Below are 21,277 nucleotides of genomic sequence, written 5' to 3' on the forward strand. Positions count from 1 at the left end.
ATTTAGTTGAAGATCTTCAAATAATAAGAGTTCTTCAAGATATTAATTCTTCTACAAATTCCACAGAATTAGGTAAAAGACTGTGCTGAGGAAAGGCTGGAATAAGACATGTATTACCAATGTCAGAAAAACTTATGCATCACACTGGAGCTAGAGACCCTCTGAAGCCTACAAATAACCGCAAGAACTTCAAAGTAGAATTCACATAATTTTCAGCATCGATCAACAAGATGTTAGTTCTTATGCTCTTGAAATCACTTGAGTGCAGGCAAACACAAGATGTCCGAGTTACCTGATCTGAATCACAGGATCGTAGAATAGCTAGGCCTGGAAGAGATCTTAGAGACAGATCATCTAGTTCCAGCTCCTCTGATGTGGGGGTTAAGAATTTCTTCCTAATGCCTAATCTAAACGTATCCTTTTCTAGTTTAAGACCATTATACCTACTCCTACTGCTATAATAAAGCCTCCAGCCATCTTTCTTGAAGGCCTTCTTTAAGTACTGGAAGGCCACCCTAAAATCTCCCCAGAGCCTTCTCTTCTCCAGGCTCAACAATCCCAACTCTTAGCCTGTTTTCATAGGAGAGGGTCTCCTCCAACCCTCTGGTAAGCTTCATGGCTCTCCTCTGGACTCACACCAAGAGGTTCATATCCTTTTTGTACTGCGGGCCCCAGAGTAGAACACACTACTGCTGGTGAGGACTCATGAGACACAGAAACACTTCCATTGATTTGCTAGCCATACCTTTTCTAATGTGACCCTGGATGCAATTGGGTTTCTGGGCTGCAACTGTGCATTACCAGCTCCTGTGAAGGTGTTCATCCACCAGTATCCCCCCAGAATCTTCTGCACAGGTCTAGTCTCTATCCACTCATTGCCCAGCCCATATTTATACTTGGGATTTCCTTAACCCAGGTGCAGAACCTTGCACAAGGCTTTGCTGAGGTTTGCACAGGCTTGTGTCTGGACGGAATCCCTTACCTCCAGTGCGTCTATCTCCCCACTCAACTTAGAGTCACCGGTAAACATGATGAAGATGCACTCAATCCTATTGTGCACTTGTGCTTTAATACACGCTAATAATGTGTTTTAGTGCTGCAAAATCTCTAAGTGAACTTACCTTGGAACAGACAGCATCATCAGTACTATAGAGAAGGGGACAGATGTCTTGCAAATGGGCGCTGATGCCATCGACAGCAGCATTATCTCTGATATAACAGTTTATAAGAGAGGCAATGAGTGCTCCAGTCAACTCTTTGTCTCTAATTACCAAGTCTTTGAAAGCAGTCATCTTTAGATGTTCTTGAAGTTCCTGAAGACAGACAGCATTTCATTATTTCACCAATAGTTTTATGTTGTTTGGAATGCAAAAATGTTACAGCAAAGTAAACTGTTTTCACTTAAGTAAACATAAACCAAACTCTAGTGACTGATGTGTATAGTGGGGAAATACATTATTTTAAACAAAGCATATATAGCAAAATAGCAAAGTACTAGTGAAAGCTCTATGAATGAAAACACTAGATTCTTGGATGTGAAAGGACAGTGAGAGCTCTGCATGACTTCCTGTAGTCTACACAATGTACCATATCTATTTCAGTTCTTTGTGAGAAAGGTATTAATTGTTCTCCTACTTCAGTGCACTGTCAGAACACTATAAAACAAGTATGTCACAGTTTTTAATAACAGGAATCATCTGAGTATGTTCATGAATGAATGTGACAATGCAGAATGAAATGGAATTTTTTAAAAGTTACGTAGTTTATTCATTTTATAAAAATTATTAGGAATATTTGCTCAAATACAGCTAGCTAGCTGCCACTAGTGTCTACTGATGATCACTTAGAACATTAAAATACTATTATAAAAACTCTGAAACTACTGCAGAGGGTGGAAAAGGTTTTTATTTGTTAAGCAACTATTTCCTTGCCCAAGATAAGAGAAAAGCTGTCTGTGTTAGAAATTGTGTTACCACCCAAAGACAGCAGCGTGAAGAGCTTCAACATTTGTGCATTCATAAAGTTCAAAAATTGTTCTTTTTAGTGAAAACAATACAACCTGAAATAACCAATTTTTCTATGACTTGCTAGAACAGAATGCCTAATATTAAAATAATTAACTTAATCAAGGACTGGATGCAAATTCAACATTAGCACAGGGTACACAGCAGTAGAACCAACAGTTCTATAAGTTGCCTTTCTTGCAAACAAGGTGTATGGGAACTGTTGAGTCATGGCCTGAATCACTGATTAAGCTCCTGGGGAAAGAACCTGGTCAGCCCTGAGAGCACAGGTGAAGGCAATTCGCCTGTGTGACCAGAAGTGGTGAAGCCTGGCTGCACCTCTCTAGAGCTCATTTAAGCACTGACTGCCGCTAAGGATGGGTCTCTTTCTGGACATCCCTCCTTGGTGAAGCTTTCTCCTGTAAACCTGGAATCTTCTGATATAGGTGAGCAATCTTCTTCTCTTCCTTTATAGCACCTTTCTATTGTGCCAGTCCTTCTGTCATCACACCTTTGTTGTATTGCCTTTCCCCCTGTATTGATCTGTCCAATTGCTACACAGGGAGAGGCTGAAAAAGACTCTGTTTGTTCACCAGAAGGACAAAAGTGTTAGGCTGGGTGGAGGGTGATCTTACTAATATTTATAAATTGGTGGGAGGGTGCCAAGGAGATAGAACTAGATTTTTGTCAGTGGTGCCCAGCAACAGAACAAGATGCAATGCCAAAAGTCAAAACACCAGAAATTACACTAAAACTATTTTTTCCCTTTTATTTTTTTAAGGATGATTGAACACTGGAACAGGTTGCCCAGAGAAGCTCTGGAGTTTCCATCCTTGCAGATACCCAAAATCTGACTAGACATGGTGCTGGAGTAGACCTTGCTCAGAGCAGAAGGCAGGTATCTCCAGGGGCTTCTTCCACCTTCAGCTGTTCTGTGATAGATTTTAGACCTCTGCTTATGTAAAAGTGCAGTCTGAAGCCTCTACAATACCACTGCTCTCCACTAATCTGGTCTCTCCAAAGTCTATTAACAGTAATGCAAAGAGTTCATTGCTCTAGGTTAGATAACAGTAGTCTATTTCTTTCAGTGCACATCTTCCAAAATGTGTTTGAAGAGAAAACTTTATAAAACCATACATTTATAACAATATTATAATTTATGAAACAGAGTAATTATTAACTCTCAACAAAAGTAAAACTGAATCTACTGTTAGCGATGCTTCCAATTTGCTAAAATTGGGTGATGAGATCAAAACTGTGTGATTGTCTCCTAAAAATAAACACTAGCAACCTGAATAAAAATCTATATGCAATTTAAAATTTGCAATCTGCCTCTTCATGAGTTAAAGCAATGCACTTCTAGAAACATCTAAGCAGCAACAAGAAATTCAAGCTTATTAAACAATAATAAACAAAATCAGATGATTCAGGTCGTACCTTCTGAAGCTCACCTACAACAACACTGAACTGGTGCTCACAAAGCAACTTCCATAAAGCCAATGCCTGACAGGTTTTACGAACCAGCTGCTGGATGCCTTGAAGTGAATTCTTCTCAGTTAACTGTGCCTCAGCTGAAAAAGCAAAGGGATCGTCAGTAAGTAACTATGCTGTACATATTTTGAGTCAGTATGTTGATTTTTGAGGTTTTAGAATAAGTCTCCTTAAATTTCCAACTTCTTAGTCTCTGTTCTTGATTATGGCTGTTCATCTCTTTGGAGGGAAGTGCCTTGATAAAATTTCCCTCCTAAAAATACTATCTGTAAACATTTATTTCAAACTATGCAACACAGGAATGTTTTTTTCTGGTAAAGTATGGTTTCATGTGAGTGGATTTCCAAAATCAGTCTCAAGTTCTATCTTGATTTTTCAGAAGTATAATTTCAAATGTATTGGATATGAAATAAAAATAAATACACACATTCTTCCTTTCTGATTGCTTGTGTTTGCTTTCAGAACAATTACAGTTAAATCATCAGTCAACACTGTACACTGTCTTTAAAGCAAAGGTTTCAGAGAAATGGCTATATGGAAAACAAGAAACATTTGAATCTGGTAAGACTATAGTGGGCATACTTGTTACTTCAGTGGACAACAATTGCAACACTTTTGTCTTTTTATGCCTTTTTATACTATTTATATATTATATAATATTTTTATTAAATAACAATAAGATACATTATATCTTTTATGCCTTTTTATATTACTTATGTCTTTTCTTTTGAGCGCTTACATTTCAGACATGAAGCAATTATTACATCATCAAGCAATCCACAATTACGTATCAACTTTAGAATGTATACAGATGAAAATAAATGATTAAAAGTCTATGAAACTCTTTTTGCTGTTGTGCTTTTCTTTTAACGTTACATTTACACTGTTTGAAGTGAGCAGGGGGGAAAAAAAAAAAAAAAAGAAAGCAGCAGAACTGAAAAACCAGAATAATACTCACATAGACCACATCCACATTTAACTTTGCATACATGCCTGCAAGTACTGAGCAAAAGCTACATTACAGGACATACAGGTCATGTGACAGGACTTATTCCACTAAATGAAGTTTTGTGGAGGTTTTAGTGATTGGAATTTTGGAAACTTGCATCAGTGTGCTTTTTTTTAATAGGACAATATACTTGTCTCACAAATGAATGGGTTAACAAGTGAAAATATAAATGGGTATGCTGCAACTAAGTATTGAAATGAAGAGATGAAACATGGAGAACATTAGAATAAAAAAAAGAAGACAAGTGTAAAAAGAAACATCTAGTTTTCTATTTCAAAATGATTTGAATGTACAAAATAGGAGAAAGAGGATGTGTATTTACAGAATTGTGACTTCACTGTATGAAAGAGAGAAGTGCTTTAGCTTATTAAACTGAGACATACAGTTTCTCTTTTGCAGTGGTTCAGAACCACTAGATATTTCTGTGCAGAAATCTGGATTCTCTTAATACAGAGATGACTTTTATCAACTGCTTTCACCAGTTGCAATTATAAAACTTTCAGTATCATAGAGAAAGGTAACACCAGAAACGAAGAGACAGCAGCTTCTTGCCACTGTTAGTTTAGATTGAGCTTTCACTTTGGGGCACGCGTTCTGATGGAATGATATTGTATGAAAGAAAAAGCAAGGTGCTCCAAGTTGGAGTAAAGATCCAAATGCAATATTCCTTTATACCTTCCATTCAGAAGTAATTGCATACCATGATATTTCCGCTGGAGTTCCTGTTGCACTTGCTGAGAACTTCCACCATCAGGCCTCATGAAACCCAGAAGCCTCTGTTGCAGATTAGCTGGTGTACTGAAACTGCAATTCCAAAGTAAAAGGAAATGTTGTTATTAATGTTATTATTACTACAAACACAGAATATTTTAAAGATGAAATCTAACATCTTCTGTTAGCGTCCAAATAGCTGAAGCTGGAGACTACTTCCATGCAATGAACAGATAAGCATGGGATAATTTTTCAAGAGCTGGACATTGAACACCACTAGTGAATTTAACAGTGAACAATACCTTGGGTTTCCGAGGGCTCCTACTGTAGCAAACTGAGAATTTCTATCTAGAAATTCTTGTAAACCTTTGAGTTCTTGTAGCACACATTCCAACACATGGGATGGAACACTGCTTTCTATCTACAATAGAAAGAAAATTTCTTTATAGAAGGGTTTAGGCTTTCCAAACCTTTTCTCAGAAGTCCACAGTTTTAAACTAAAGACACTAAAAAGACAGATGAAAGACTGTACAACAAACAAATAACACAACAATAACATTATTGCTATCATGACACTGACTATAACAGACTTAAAGGGGACGGCTGACATGTGAACAGACAGTAGTCTCTGAAGAAATTCAAAGCAAGTGTTGTCTAATATAGTACCTGATAACCAAATCAGCTGTGTTTTATTATTTTCAACTCTGAACTAGAATGACTGAGCAGCACTAAGACACAGACTGTAACTGCTGTGGTCTTCCTGAGTCTCTCGGTTGTCTCAAAACTGGAGAATTTATGAAGCAGTTAATTTTGCATTGCTGAAATTACTCAGTTTAGAATTAACTAACATCCAAAGTTAGAAAACAGTTTGATGCTTGGATTATCAAGGAAAAGTGAAATGTATAGATGTTAATGATTAAGATGTTGGAAGACTGTTTTATGTTCTCATGTAACTGCAGTGTTTATCCTAACCAGCCAAAGCGTTTTATTCTTAGGCTTTGACTGGATAGGGTATGCAGAAATGAAAGAAATGAATCACTGAACAGAGAAGAAACTGGCTATTGTCAATTAGTAAGAGGCAACATTCAAAGAAGTAACTTACAGAGATTTTAAAACCTACAGTAACTCCACAGTTAAGCTCCCAAATACAATTAAAAACAAACAAACAAAAAAGAAAAGATAGCTATCATTTTTTCCTTATCTGTTTACAGTCTGGGAGTATAGTATAAAGTACAAGTATAAAGGGCTGGAGAGATATACCATAATAATCTTTTAAAAATACAACATAATCTTTTACATACTGCAACAACTTCTCGATTGCCACTTTTGAAAATTTTCTCCACTACTATACTGCCATCCCAAATATTTCTGCAATACAAAAGAGAATTGTATTAAAAACCACAAGTATCACAAGTTTGTACATTTACTAAATATGTCTTAAAGAAATAGCAGTATCTTTTACTTCGAAGTCTAACTTAAAGATCTAGATAAAAAGTTAATGTTCAAAAGAAATGTTATAATTGTATATTTCTGCATAGCACAGGTATAGACAATTAACAAAAAATTTAAATATTTAATCAGATAATGTTTGATGCTCTCAATTTATACATGGGCTAATACTATTCTCTGGAAATATAATATAGGCAAACTATATATAAAATAAAATATAGGCAAATATATTTCCTATATGTAGGAAATATAATATAATATAGGCAAGTGTCGTAACATTTCACCCCCCCCTCAGCATAGAGAGGGATATGAACCAGCATACAAGGAATTCTACTCTTGCTGGGGGTGTTCACTAACACACAACCTGTTATTAAAGTAATACAACATCCTTTAGTTTCTTTAAAGCTTTGTAAAAGAAAAGACTCCAAGTTAGGTTTTTGATCCTGTAAGCCCTGCATTTCTGTTTTATCCTATAGAAGGAGTTGGAAGCATAAAATTCATAGGGTTGAAAAATAAAACAGAAATTTTCAGAGTTATGCATATCGCACTCAACATCCAAAAAACTTTCCTGTCCTATCCATTCACTGAACATAGAACTATCAGTAGAGCTGTAAAGAGTTTCTTGTATCAACAGGTGCTTAAAATATAGAATAGAAATGTACTTTCATAATCTCATTCTTACATCCTATTAAGACTGAATTGACTGAATCACTTATAAGCATTAGGGGATGGGAAAATTATTAAATGAATTGAGTGATTATTTTACATGAACACCTTACCCTATAATCCGAGCAAAGTATATGCAGATGCCGTTGTGTCTTCCAGAAAATACAATCTCTGGACCCATTATACCACTGCTAATGGATGTACCAGGGTGAGACACAGAATTCCCAGGAGGGAATATGGGAGTTGACACAGTAGTAGACTGTAAACCTGGGATAAAGGTATGCAAACATTACTCTGATTATTCTACGTACAATAATAGAAGCATAGTTGAAAAAAATTCTCATTTCCTTCAGCGGAGGAAGAGTAATCGTTACCTGGCCCAGGTCCTGTCAATAAGCTAGGACTAGGATATGGACTATCAACAGTCAGTGGGGAAACTAAAAAGGAAAAACAAAAGAGAAATCTAAGTTTGTTTGAAAAAAACAGAAAACACAACCCAAAAAGACACTATGTTAAGTTGTCAAAACATAATAGTAAACACAGACTTTACAAGACCCTCTTGCAAAGTTATTCCAACAGCTTCTATTGAATAAAATACAAAACAGCACTAATTTATGCTGAAACCAGCACTCCTTATGTGAGCCAAATAGATATGACTCTTTCAATAGCAGTTATTAAGCATTTTTGTTTTCAGCATTCACACAGTATTTGCTGCACACATTCTGTTCCCTGTATTGGATATTAATACTGTTCACATGCTTTTTCTTGTTTTCGTCTTCTGACTGCCCCTGTTTCTGATACAGGCACCCACTCTGAGTCACTTAGATCTTTTCAATGAACATCGATTTTACTTTTGAAGCACACAGCTGGGAAGAAACTTTTTATTACTCTTAATCCTTACATATGGTAGTTGGACACACCAGCAGCAGTACTACTTGCGACATTCAGTTTAAGATTGTTTTTCCCTAAGTGAATATGGTCTCAGATTCAACTAAGCATATTCAACTCTTCTGCAAATTAATACCTAAGTGTCATAGAATATGATGAACAAATGTGACCACCAACAAAAACATCTATGCCCCATCAGCATGTGATGATACAGCATGAAAAGGGTATGAAATCTGGCACCTTGAAAAACTGGTATGAAAGAATCGGTCCTTCTTGTCTAATTCACTACAATTCTCTCAACTTTGCAACACACTACAGCACAAAGTTCTTCACTAACCAATCCCGTGTCATTTTGAAAGCGCATTCCCCTTTGTACCTGGCAAGGCACAGTTGGCAGAATAGAAGCATGCAACTGAATGACTGGACTTTCAACAGTAAGAACGCAAGGGGCCTCACAGAATTGACGCTACTGCAAGGTAGTTTCACATACAAAGTTTGAAGATATTTCAAAAACATTCTATCAGCACTGTTTTGACCCTCTGCATGAGTCATTCACAGTATCAGAATCTGTATTTCACATGACAGCTCTCTACCCTTGAAACAAATAGAGTAAGCAGTAGCAGAACAGTATCATATTCCACATGAACCAGTCACCCAAGTAGAATAAAAATGCACTTTGACAGTATGTTTCAAACTGACTGCAAACAATTAAAAACTTTTTTTTTTTTTTTAAACCAACGAAACAGTGAACATTCAGACTTGGAAAGAATAGATTTGTTTCTTGAAAGAGTAAACTTCAGCAAACAGAGAACTTTCCAGCATTTCTCCCACACCTTCCTTTCCCTCTCAATCTGCTCCTAGTGCCTGTGCTTTCCACACTTGCTGTCCTTCTTAACTCCTACAGTTTCACATTCTTGTGCCTTGCCTCTGCTCTTGCCTACACTACTATTATTCCACATCATCAAGCTTAAAGTGAAGTCACTGATGCATGATAAATAGCCAGTACTCTTACTATGTTAATCATAGCTAAGAATTCTGAAAGAGGATAAACTGTTTTGCTAAAACTTTATCTAAACCAGTACACCCTTCTCCAATACATATGTGTTTGGATATATGTTGAAGATGGTGCTGAAATGGAATTTCTTTCTGTTACAGGTTATCAAGACTTTCCCAAACCTGGTATGTAATATACAATGCCACATGCCAGATAAATGTAGAGTACCTTGGAAATTAAGCAAATAATTCCTGATTAAAAAAACATTAAAAATCAGCAATTTATTCAGAGTTCCAAATTAATCACTAATCATCTCTTTTTTTTATTAAACCATCTGGTATTAAATGAATATCAAACAGGATCCTTAAGAAATTGTAGCATATTGTAGGGAATTGTAGGAAAGGCCTCCACTGTCAGCATGCATCATGTCAATACAACTAGGTAATGTATTCTCATTGTTATGTGGAACTGATGACCTGAGCAGAAACTAAGTGTTGAAGCTAGAGCTTTTACAAGAAGAAATCACTACAAATTACTAATTCATAATGCAGTAAGATACTCTACTATGGACATGAAATAATCAACTTGAACACAGGAACACATAAGATGACAAAATGTAACACTTAAAGGAAAAAATAAGACCTACCTAAACCATGAAATGCTTGCTACTCACCAGGAGGAATAGGAGAACCCAAAATAGGTCCAACGTTGCTTGGAGGAGGAAGAGCTGATGGAAATCGCATTTGTGCCTCTCCACCGTACCTAAAGGTCACGCGCACAGAAAAAGATTTCTCTTACTTTCATACATAGTCTGTTTAATTTTCATATATTGGAGAACTAACTGCAATTTAGAGGTTCTTTTAAAACAAACTACAGAATATCAGTGCAATTTCGAAGAAACAGTTGTGATACTCATTTTTGCACATGAAAAGAAAACTAACTGAATGCACATTATATGCAAAGCATTAGTGTATGTAACTTCACAGTTAAATGGACAACTAAGTTATTTCTGCTTTGCTATCTTTTTAAGGTTTTGCTTGTATGTAAAAATAGAAAGGAAACAGCTGAAGTAACCCAAGCTCATTCTTCTGTATGTCATTCTGACATACAGAATGCGAGTCATTCTGACTCCACAAGCCATTTCTATTCATCTCACTCCAATTAAGTGTTACATGAGTATTACATGGCCTTCAAACCATTGGATCATCCCTCTGCTAATTATTCATACCTCCTTAAATTAAACTGAATCCTCGTTCAACAGTGCTAGTCTTCCCTCAGCACTAGAAACTTTGCAACTGAAGTATTTACTTGACAACACAAAGCCAGAAGTAACTACAACAGTACTGCCCTAATTCTTGGATCCTTCACACGTTTTCCAGGATTTAATATACCTGAAGAAGTGATCAGACGCTTTTCCTGATATTGTACTTGTAAAAGAAAACAGCTACACAAGAATGAAGGCATATCTACCATCAAAACACACAAAGGATGAAAATACTTAGCTGCTAGTGGGAGAATATTCAGCACAAAGCCATCAGCTCTAAGTTCAATCCTCAAGGAGACAGATAAAGCAGTTCAAAAGGTTATTCAAAAGAACAACCTAGAAATATGTTCTTTTAAGTGTACTGCACAGTAAGTGCCAAGATATGTAAGAGACACTGTATGACAATAATTTACCTTACTTTTCTCTATTACAAAATTACAAACTGCTTGTTATTTTTCAGTACAGTATCAGCTCTCTGATCTTCTAAGATTTTCTATCGATTCTGCAGTCAACAAGTACATTACCTTTCAGGTTATCTGCTAAAATGAACATTAGTGTTTGTGTTGTATTTAGTCTTAAACACTTTATTTTTTATTACCAATCCAAATGATGGCTTCATGGTTCAAAATTTGTCTGTTCTTTTTCCAAATGAACTGCTCTTCTTAAAGACATTATCTCTCTCTACACAGTCTGCTTCAATGAACTGAGATACCATCAAGTATAGATAAGTGAATTTAAAGAAGATAAAACTACTTCTAGAATAACTCTCTACACATGAAACACATGCCATGGAAACTTTCAGGAGGGCAAATAACAATTAGTCTTCCTTGACTAGTGAGACCTAATTAGTGCTTAATAGTCTACTCTCATTTAAAAACAATGCTTACTCAGGCAGCAGGTTAAAGAGGCTTTTTTATTTAGCAGCTGCAGTGATCCTGAGCATAATATTTGGAACAACATTCAAACCAACTGAAACTTACCTGAAGAATGCTCGAGTAGCCCAGGCAGATACTTCTGTATCACATGCAGCATTAGAACAAGCCAAAATAAGGCAAGTGGCACAGGCCTGATCCTCCTAGGGTACATTATGCATTTAGAGTGGAAGCTTACATCAAGTTGATAAGAAATGAGAAGAAGTTTTGCAGATCAATAAATAAGAAGTAAATACTTCTTCAATCATTTTATCTACAAGTCAAGGAAATCATCTCTTTCCAATAACAGAAATTATCAGTGAGGCATCCCAGTGTAACACATTAAGCTTCTGTTATGTATGCCTTCTGCAGCTCGGTACGTTTACTGGTAGGAAATAATCTCATCTATCACCTAATTCTGACAAAGGTTTGTGAATTTCTATAGCCATGTAAGTTAAGACTGTTTGAAATAAGAACTATCTATACAAGCAATAATGGCTGGCATATCCAAAAGGTATTTTAAATATCACTTAGCACATCCTGTATCAAAGCACAAAACAACAGAATACTACAGACATACACTAATCAGGTGTATATCAGGTGATACTAATCAGGAAGAGTCAACTTAAAACTGTAATCTATGATAGCTACGTCCTTCCCATTTGTTTGTTATTGATCCAAAGCAAAAAGTAGATGAATGCTATGGCTGTACTGGCCTTCAAAATGGAAAATTTTTGTAAAGTGGTAAGAATTCGTTTTTTTGTTTGTTTGTTTGTTTTTTTATAAAAGAAAATTATCTCTCCTCTGGTCTTAATTAGTTCCTTTCCAAAACTAAGAACTGCATTACAGTTCAACAAACAAGAAACACAAGAATATTAGGGAAAGTGATCTACACCTCTGTCCTTACATGCCAGAAAATGAGAAAATATTTCTTACTATACAATCTTGCTTTATGCAGAGAACATAGAAAGAAAAGGTAATACTGGAGTCAATAAATTTAGCGCTTACTAGAAGTTGGTAGTAATAACAATAATAAAACACATATTCTACAGAAAGCAATTACATAGCATTATCTTCTGTTTTCCAAGCCAAAAATTCTTACCTGATGCAACTTGAAAAATCTTTCAATCTCTTCTCCATCCCCACCTGTATTACTAACAAGAAGATGCCGCAGCTGGTCAACAGGTCTGAGTTTATGAAACATAAAGCTCCCCTAAAAATAACCCAGAATAAGACAAAGTTAGAATAAAGTTGACATTGGAAATACCTCTCCACCTTGCCACAATACTTATCTTCATTTATCTTCATTGCTCTCCAAGTTTTCCTTAACTACACTATTGGATCAACAAGTAACATGAATAGTTCTTAAAGCCCAGTTTCCGTTCATGTTCTCTAGCCAAGTCTAGAAAAGGCAAAAGAAAACTACTTCCTGAATCCAAAAGAAATGATTAATGCACTGTACAAGAGAAGAAGGCCCAATAGCTTTGCATCAGTTTAAAACAGACACTGGGAGTTTCAGCAGTATTCCCTTTTTCCACTGTATCTTCATAATTAATCCTAAAACCTCATGTAAACTGAACAAACACAGGTTGGGATCAGTCTTCTAGCTTTATATCAATTATGTGATTTCCTATATTAAGAAAACTCGCACTCACCTGGGCTGAAAGCAGAACAAACCTCTTTGGTGGCAGCATGTGTTGCTGCACAACAATAGGGGAATCTGTTATTGGAATAACATCTTTATTTAGTGGTGTCACAATCTTCTGAACTTTAAATTCATCAATAGCAGAAAGAGCCCAGGAATGCCCATCAACACGGGTGGTCATCTGAACAACAGAAAAACATAATTCAAATTTCAGTAGCTGATTTGGATTTTGTACATCCATGGAGATATTTTACCATTTACAATCTAAAACTGCACAGGAGAAATGCTTTTGCTGACATAAGAAATTTCAGAGAAAATGAGCACACTCTTCTGCTGTCTGACAGATTACCATCAAACTTGCAGCTATATAGTGCTTCTCTTGTGTGTTAAGGACAGTGTTCTGTAGGTAAATGTAAAACAACACACAAGGTAGTACATTAAATCTAACTCCAGTACGAAAACTACATGCTAACAAGGAACAAATGCTGATCAAGAATATAATGCAGTTTTGTTTGGGAAACCTAATGTCTGACACTTTCAAAACCCCTGGAAAAACAAAGAAGTTTGCACACAGGATACATATCAGTTCTTGCAGATAAAGGAGTTGTAACAATAAAGCTTCCCTATAGCTGTGACTAAAACAGAAGATAAAATAAATCTTGACTTTTTAAACTTATGTAGCTTCTCCATTCACTCAAATTCTACAACTGGTTCTAAAATTGTACTGTTTTTGACAGGCCAAAAGCAGTAGAAGACTACAATCTTGCTTCAATGCTGAAACACATGTAATGTTATCCATGTATTGGTGCACATGCAAATTAACTCCCTACAAATCCACATATGCATCAGCTAGGGACAAAAAAAAAAAAAAAAAAAAAAAAAGAAAAAAAGGAGAGAGTGAAATAATGAATAGAATTTGATGAAAACATGGCACATGTGCCAAAGTAAAGAAACCTGAAGTCTCCTACACCTATAATTTAAATATTCTTTCTTGTCAAACTTTATCTTTTTCAGTGAACACCACTTTCAATGGGAGATCATGTCCTCCTGTGTTTATCCATGATACAGTCTGCTATAGACAAAATATGATACAAATAAGACATTTTCCAATATGCTAGTTTTAAATCTTAGAAGTGAAAGCAATCACTTTTCATACATAGTTTGCAAGAATGATAAAAGTATGGCTGAATGTGGAATTCCTACTAAGATATCACTTTGTGTTTACTGATGAAAGAATCTACTAAATTTTTCTTTAATATATGTTTTTAATTTAAAGCATATTAATTGATAGCTTTATAAGCATTTCCAAGCACTTCATGTAAGTTTTTCTGCAAACTATACATTTTTTGTAGATTAAGTAGATATTATTCAAGTTATCAGGAAGACAAAAAATATGTATCTACAGTCCGTCAAAATTACATGAAAGTTCACTTTACTACCTGTGTTTCCATCATTGGCTTTTGAAAAGGAAAAGAATCGTGATTGATACACCACAGGATGTCATTATCCTCATTTTCTGAAGCAGCCATCAGCAAGACCCCTATAAAGAGCAGGGATATTAAGCTTTTGCTAGAAGCAGTAAACATGCATTAGATGTAAATTTATTGTTTATGTGGCAAAAATCAATCAGACAATTTGAACAACAGATAACATCTCTCAATTTTCTGTGTCTTAGGATTAGCTGGTCACTATCAACAGCATCTTACCATTTACCCTGAAAGGTTCAAACAGAAATGAGCCTCAAGTAGGTAGAAAACACTTCATGAGATGTTTAAAGAGAATCTAGATGGAAAAATACCTGAAAATTACTTCAGGGATAAAATCAGTATGCATGATTTCAAGGGGCAACGACAACACAAAAATATGTCCTCCCCTTCTTTCAAACAACCTGATATAAAAGAGCGAAACAGTGACAGTCACAGAAAAAAAAAATAAAAAAAAACCCTCACTACTCTTCTGACTTGTGTCTACTGTTTACCTTTGCAATAAAGAGCTCTGTGAACCTTCGATGGCTTCTCCACATTAGAAGATGCTGAAAATCCAGGAGGCAAACGGACATGTACCAAAGTTAACATAGAGGGACGAGCTGCTGGATGCTTAAATTGCGAGGTACTGAAGTACAGTCGGACACCTAAACCAAAGGAAAAGAAAGTCAATCTGATATAACTGTGATTATTAGTAGCAGCAACACCACTTTAGACAGAAAGGACATGAAAAGTCCAGACACGCATGAAATTCTGTAGCTACTACTACACTTCTTGTTAAAATACAGACTCATTGGGGTTTTTAACTCAAGCTCTGCCACTAATTTCATGAATTACTTCTGTCACACCACTTTCTGCTGGCTACCCTGGATATAAACAGCAGATAACAATTCGTGTGACCAGATTATACTTACATCAAATATCAAAACAACTAGTTAACATAACTCAATATACCAGAATGAAATGTTCTGTGAAAAGGAAAACATCTATCAATCTTGTTTAACTGTGCAGATGACACTTATTAGTTAAAAAGAGGAGTAACTAGCATTTCTTTCTTACCTGCATGTGTGACTGCAAGTAGCTGACAGTCTATGGATTCAGAATTTTCAATCACTGCTATTTGAACAATAGGCTTAAATACAGAACGATCTATTGTTCTGGAAAACAAAACCAAAAAAGCCTCATACTCTCTCAATCCAAAGAAACAAGAAAGAAAACATTCTTCAAAAAAATATACTGTGAAACTATTGGCCTTAAAGGAAATCTTACAGTATAGCTACTACATATATACCTGGCAATGCTTCCAGCAGCAGAAACAATAGCGTTTTGTGAAAGAGAAGTAACTCGTGCCATTCCTTGACCATCTTGACCCAAATCATAAACCTGCAAGTTAATAGTACAGTGTAGTGATCTCAAGTTGAATTTATTCTTACAGCTGTATTATGCACCAACTAGAATGCCATTTTTATCCCATTATCATGTTTCAATATATTTGTGGGAAAGATCAAAAGGCTGCTTTTCCTCACAATAAAGTATTTTAGCTTGAGCAAGAAGTCTGTTAGAGATAAATGAAATGCTCTGGCACAAATACAGAGAATTCCTAAGTACCGAAGAAAACTTTAAAAAACATTATGTACACATCTGTAACATATCACACAGTCAACAGAGTAAGTAACATACTTGCAGGACTCCTTTTTCTGACCGGGTGTATAAGATATTTCGAGAGTTGTCAATGGCAATTTGAACTACAGGATCTTGACAGTGGGGAAAGAAAAGCGAGAAGTAAGTAATCAACAACTGATTTGGTGTACAGTTTAATACAATAAACGCTAAAGAATAACTGTAAAAAAATTAAATGCAAGTTAAAGAAAGTAAGAGTCCTGGGGGACTCTTAAAGGATTTAAAAAGTCAAATGGTTTCACATAATGAATAGAAATTTAGAATAAAATTAAGCAAAGAAGGATAACCATTTCAAATTTATATCTAGCTTCTGTGGAAATCTTTAGCATTGGTACCTACCATCTTCTGAGAACGTGAACTGTAGCAAAGAAGGGATAAGGAAAGACAGTGCACTCTTTGAATGATTGATTTTCCTACATCGCTGGCTAAACCAACCTGCCTCAGCCTGCAATTTAAAAAAGACAGTGTTAAAAGAAAATGCAGAACAAAAGAAAAAACAAACTAAAAGCTGCACTAAGAAGAAAACACAGTAACATTACAAGTGTGAAAACAAGTAAAAATCTATATACATGCCATTAATTTCAGTATGTATTACTTCATTGAAAGCACTAAGTGATTACAACAACAAAAATTTTATGTGAAAGGGGTGCAGATTATCATTATCTGAGTTTTTTTTTTTTTTAGGTTGACCAAAGCTATATTGCTGTTTTTCATATAAGACCTCAGAGCTGCCATGCAACTAAACCATGCAACGCAACTATAAAAGAAAAAAGACGGTAGATCTGACATGTTTTAGAACTCTCAGAGTCTCCACCCCATAACCATTAAAAAATAAAAAACAAAGCCCTTAATCACCTGGTAAGCTACTTCATATAAGCAGCCATCCTTTCCAGCCAAAAAGATACGTCCATTATCAGTGGATGTTATTGCAGAAATGTAAGTGTTGTCAGTAGGAAGCGAATAGAGAGGGTCTGGTAGAAGCTGCATTCCACCAGACAAACTGTCATTGAGTGGTCCAGTACCTTAAATAAACAAGATTTCTTTAGTTTCTAGTTTTTAAGTTATAGATTTTAAAAATATCATATCTGTAATTAGAAACATTTCAGAAAACATGAAAAATTACAGGAAATTTCATATTACTAAAAAAAATCCGTAATAGCTATTATTCAAGATGAAACATGGAGTAATGAATTTTGTTTTTAAAACAAAACAAATTCACTGTACACATTTCTAAGAAAGGAAATATCATTATCTCCTCTAAATCCCGACAATTCTGAATCAAATTTCTGCATATCTCTTTCATTGGAAAAAAACTATGAAAAGGGAACATAGGATTCTTACTCTCTCATTTTCTCAAAATGTTTTTTTTTCCCCTATTAATACATATAGCATAAAAAATGGTATCAGATTCCTTTTTTCTGCAGTTTGAAACAAATGACAACTAGATTAACGAACTGCATTCATTGCCTTTTTATCTTTTTTCATGCCTATCTCTTCTTTCCCTCACAAAGCTTAATTAACAGGAATATCTATTTCAAATGCTCTTTTCACATTAAATAATAAGTGAATACTACTACGTCAGTGTTGGATAAAGAAGGTACTCACCCTATAAAAATGACATTGTACCATGTCTGTAACACAATTTAAAAATCAGCAAAAGTGTGGTCTTGATTTTATTTTTAATCTGTTACCAATTACAGAACCATTGCATACTTAAATAACTATTAATGCACAAGTAGTTCTTTAATTTACATAAACGGAGAAATATAAAAAAAGAGACAGCTACCTGCTTGTGTATTTGCACAGCTGAGCCCTAAGATCACAATATCCACAGGGGTTGCCAGAACAAGCAAGTGTCGTACATGAGGCTGGAATATACCTAAAGAAGGAAAGAAAATCAAATTTTACTTTGCAGTCAAGCTCTCAAGGCTCACAATGATTGTATCCACCATATTAATGAGATCGATGCAGCAGATGGTTAGAAGTAACAGTCATTTCTGAGGTACGGGGGCTGTTTAGTCTGGGGAAGAGGAGGTTGAAGGGAGACCTTATTGCTCTCTTCCAATACCTGAAAGGTGATTGCAGTGCGATGAGATGAGTTTCTTCTCCCTGGTGACAGGTGACAGGATGAGGGGAAATGGCCTCAAGGTGTGCCAGGATAAATTTAGTTTGGATATCAAGAAAAACTTCTTTACAGAAAGGGTTGTTAAGCACTGGAATAGGCTCCCCAGGGAGGCGGTTGAGTCACCATCCCTGGATGTGTTTAAAAACCATTTGGATGTGGTGCTCAGGGACATGATTTAGTGGAGGGTTGTTAGAGTTAGGGTAGCATGGTCAGGTTGTGGTCTAGAAAAGTCTAGAGCTACAGAGGACTAATAGTCAGCAGTTCACCTTCCACTTCATGAAATACAAGAACTTAAAAATATTCTTTTTTCTTAAAAACACTTTTTTTCTTAATTAAAAACGCTTAGTTTATAAAGCTGCTTCAACATCTACTTAAATGTTATGTCATGTATTAGGTGTCAAAAGAATTGCAAGCACTAGAAATCAGAATCTCTAGGAAGTTATCGTGGCAATGTATTAACAGCACAAATGTTAGTACAACATGAGATTTCTTCCAAGCTCATCAGTGTGATTGTTAAACTAGACATTATTTTTCATTTGTAATTTATTATATCATGTTTCTAAAATCAACACAAAATAATTTATCTTGTATATATATACACGTAAAACAGAGGCTTTTACAGAAGTACACACAAGAACCATATATAGAAGATTAGTTACAATTTAAGTCTAATCGCTGTTGTATACTTCTTACCTCCCTTTGGCTTTACAAGACCCACTGCAAGTATAGTTTCACTAAGGCCATCAAAATAAGCCAGATCTCCACTGTTAACAAAACAGGAAAAAAAACCAACACAATTGCATAAAACACGTCACAAATCAAATAATAGCAAAGTAAACAATATCAGATACCCGTATTTTAGAATTCTTAATACTTATTACAACATTTTGAATACATATTGTAATGTTTGGAGGACATCCACATCTTTCGCTTTGGGTGAAAACAGACCCAGCAGAATGGAATGACAAATCTCCCTAAAGGTAAATTTCAAACCTGAAACCAAACAAACTGCACTGTTCAATGGTTTTGCATATAGTTAATTTACACAGTCCACTCTGAATTATATTAACTAGCATCTGTAATGACAATTAACATCTAGAGAAAAAAACATCTTTTTTGCATCAAAAATATGTAATGAAAAGAGGTCCCAACCTCCTCCCTAGCAACTTAACACCATAAGGAATTGTATTATCTGGTAAATATTCATACACATATAAAACCCACAAGAAAACAAGCAAAAAAAGAATCTGATGAATCTGGATATTAAAAACAGCCATTTGAAATGGTTATTAAATTATTTTCAATTTTACGCATCCTTCAAATAAGTTATGCAGAAAAGCTTCCATCCACAACCTTAAAAATAATTAGAAGAGTTTGTAGTCGAAGTACTATCATAAATAACCACTCACCACTGTACTTACCTAATCTACTTAGAATAGTCAGGCAATTAATATACTTTTTCTACTTTCTTACTTTCTTTGGCATAATCAAAGCTTAGCATATATAAAACAGGAATTGTAGAATATCATTTAATGCTGAACTCTAAGAAAAGGCACTGTTAGTTCTTTCATCTCTAGATGGTTTGTCAACATTATTACTAACTCTTAAAACTCCTTCAACACTTACTACTCAAAAGTTTTAGTAAAAACTAAAAGAAATCAAGGTAACTTCAACAGAACAGCACACTTCTGCATTGCTTGTAAACAATCTCCAAGTATTACGATTGCTTAGTTAAGATACAATATCAACAATATATAATCAGGAATGTGTTCTCAACATACCCATCTTCGTAGTTCCACATAAAAATGTCACTGTCAATTGTTAGCCAAGCTCTGCTGATTTCTGGAAATACTCCCATCATACAATTACACTGCATATCTGAAGTACTACTGATGTAAGGACTAAATGTGTTTGGACCAGCAAAGGCAATCTCCTCTGGAATATTAAAAAAACCCAAAACTGCTCTATATAGAGCAATACACAAACTATGTACCATAAATATCTTAAGTTCCTCATACAGGAACTAATTCCACCAGCACTCCATGCAAATTGACCTCATTACCACTTGGAGCCTTGAAATGAGAATATAAACAATATCAAAGTTCGTTAATAGGAGCCTGACAGAAGTATTAGGGAAGAAATAATTATAAAAGTGTAGAAGTTCAATACTAGTACTATTACATACAAAACCCAATACATTATTTGTCATCAGGATACGCCCAAATTGCTCCACCAGCTCAGGGGGAAGTGGCACTCTGCGAACCGAGCTGATCTCTGGAAGATTAGGTATTGACAGCAAGCCTGGACCTTGCAAAGGATAATCCATATCTGTCATGCCAGAAACAGTAGGGCTGCCTGCAATTAAGAACAACAAAAATTAGTGTTCCTAAAAAGAAGCAAATGCTTTCACACACAGAAAAAAAATTCTCTATTTTCCCCGATTTTTTTTCCTAATCTGTGAAAATAAATCTGAGAAGAGATTTACAAACTAACTCCTAGAATAATTCATCTGTTCTCCAGACTACTTTTTTATGCCGTTTTCTCCATGATTCTCTCTTGTCCTTTTTTCACCACATGACCTTGTCACGCAAACAAGGCAGGAGAATCTTCATTCATATAGAAAAAGTGTATTCTTAGCTCTTAGCATAAACTTCCCAAGCCTCTATATTATCTTACATAATGCAACTCTCTGATGACACAGACAGCTACACTTCAGCTACACACTCATGGTCTCAGGAAATAGATACTTTTATCTGAAGGTATCCTGACACCCACTGAATGCACACTGATCAGATCACCTACACTTCTACAGTGCCTCCTTACTGCTCACTCAGACAGATGGGTGGCTGTACATAGTAGGAAATGCCACTGTGACATTTCAAAAAGGACAAAGCAAGAGTTTGAGAAGTGCTATTCCTTAAATCTTACCTAGGGAAGGCTGTTCTGAAAGTAATGCC

At 35.4% G+C, this 21,277-nt stretch overlaps 1 protein-coding gene across 1 annotated transcript in view; it reads right to left on the minus strand.

Moving 5' to 3' along the window:
* The window catches only part of NUP155 (nucleoporin 155), a 31,332-nt gene that overhangs the window by 8,858 nt on the left and 1,197 nt on the right, over positions 1–21,277 (minus strand). The window contains exons 2-23 of the mRNA XM_004937197.5: positions 20,538–20,675; positions 20,102–20,198; positions 19,014–19,084; positions 17,982–18,074; positions 17,051–17,217; positions 16,535–16,640; positions 16,196–16,269; positions 15,807–15,898; positions 15,575–15,672; positions 15,010–15,162; positions 14,471–14,571; positions 13,042–13,212; positions 12,489–12,599; positions 11,456–11,550; positions 9,885–9,973; positions 7,704–7,766; positions 7,443–7,596; positions 6,516–6,582; positions 5,517–5,635; positions 5,204–5,307; positions 3,441–3,574; positions 1,122–1,313 (exon numbers count right to left, since the gene is read on the minus strand). Of these exons, the coding sequence (XP_004937254.1) occupies positions 1,122–1,313; positions 3,441–3,574; positions 5,204–5,307; positions 5,517–5,635; positions 6,516–6,582; positions 7,443–7,596; positions 7,704–7,766; positions 9,885–9,973; positions 11,456–11,550; positions 12,489–12,599; positions 13,042–13,212; positions 14,471–14,571; positions 15,010–15,162; positions 15,575–15,672; positions 15,807–15,898; positions 16,196–16,269; positions 16,535–16,640; positions 17,051–17,217; positions 17,982–18,074; positions 19,014–19,084; positions 20,102–20,198; positions 20,538–20,675 (2,489 nt within the window). The remainder of the gene's footprint in view (positions 1–1,121; positions 1,314–3,440; positions 3,575–5,203; positions 5,308–5,516; positions 5,636–6,515; positions 6,583–7,442; positions 7,597–7,703; positions 7,767–9,884; positions 9,974–11,455; positions 11,551–12,488; positions 12,600–13,041; positions 13,213–14,470; positions 14,572–15,009; positions 15,163–15,574; positions 15,673–15,806; positions 15,899–16,195; positions 16,270–16,534; positions 16,641–17,050; positions 17,218–17,981; positions 18,075–19,013; positions 19,085–20,101; positions 20,199–20,537; positions 20,676–21,277) is intronic.

Source organism: Gallus gallus, chromosome Z (assembly GCF_016699485.2).
Source record: "Gallus gallus isolate bGalGal1 chromosome Z, bGalGal1.mat.broiler.GRCg7b, whole genome shotgun sequence".
NCBI lineage: Eukaryota > Metazoa > Chordata > Aves > Galliformes > Phasianidae > Gallus > Gallus gallus.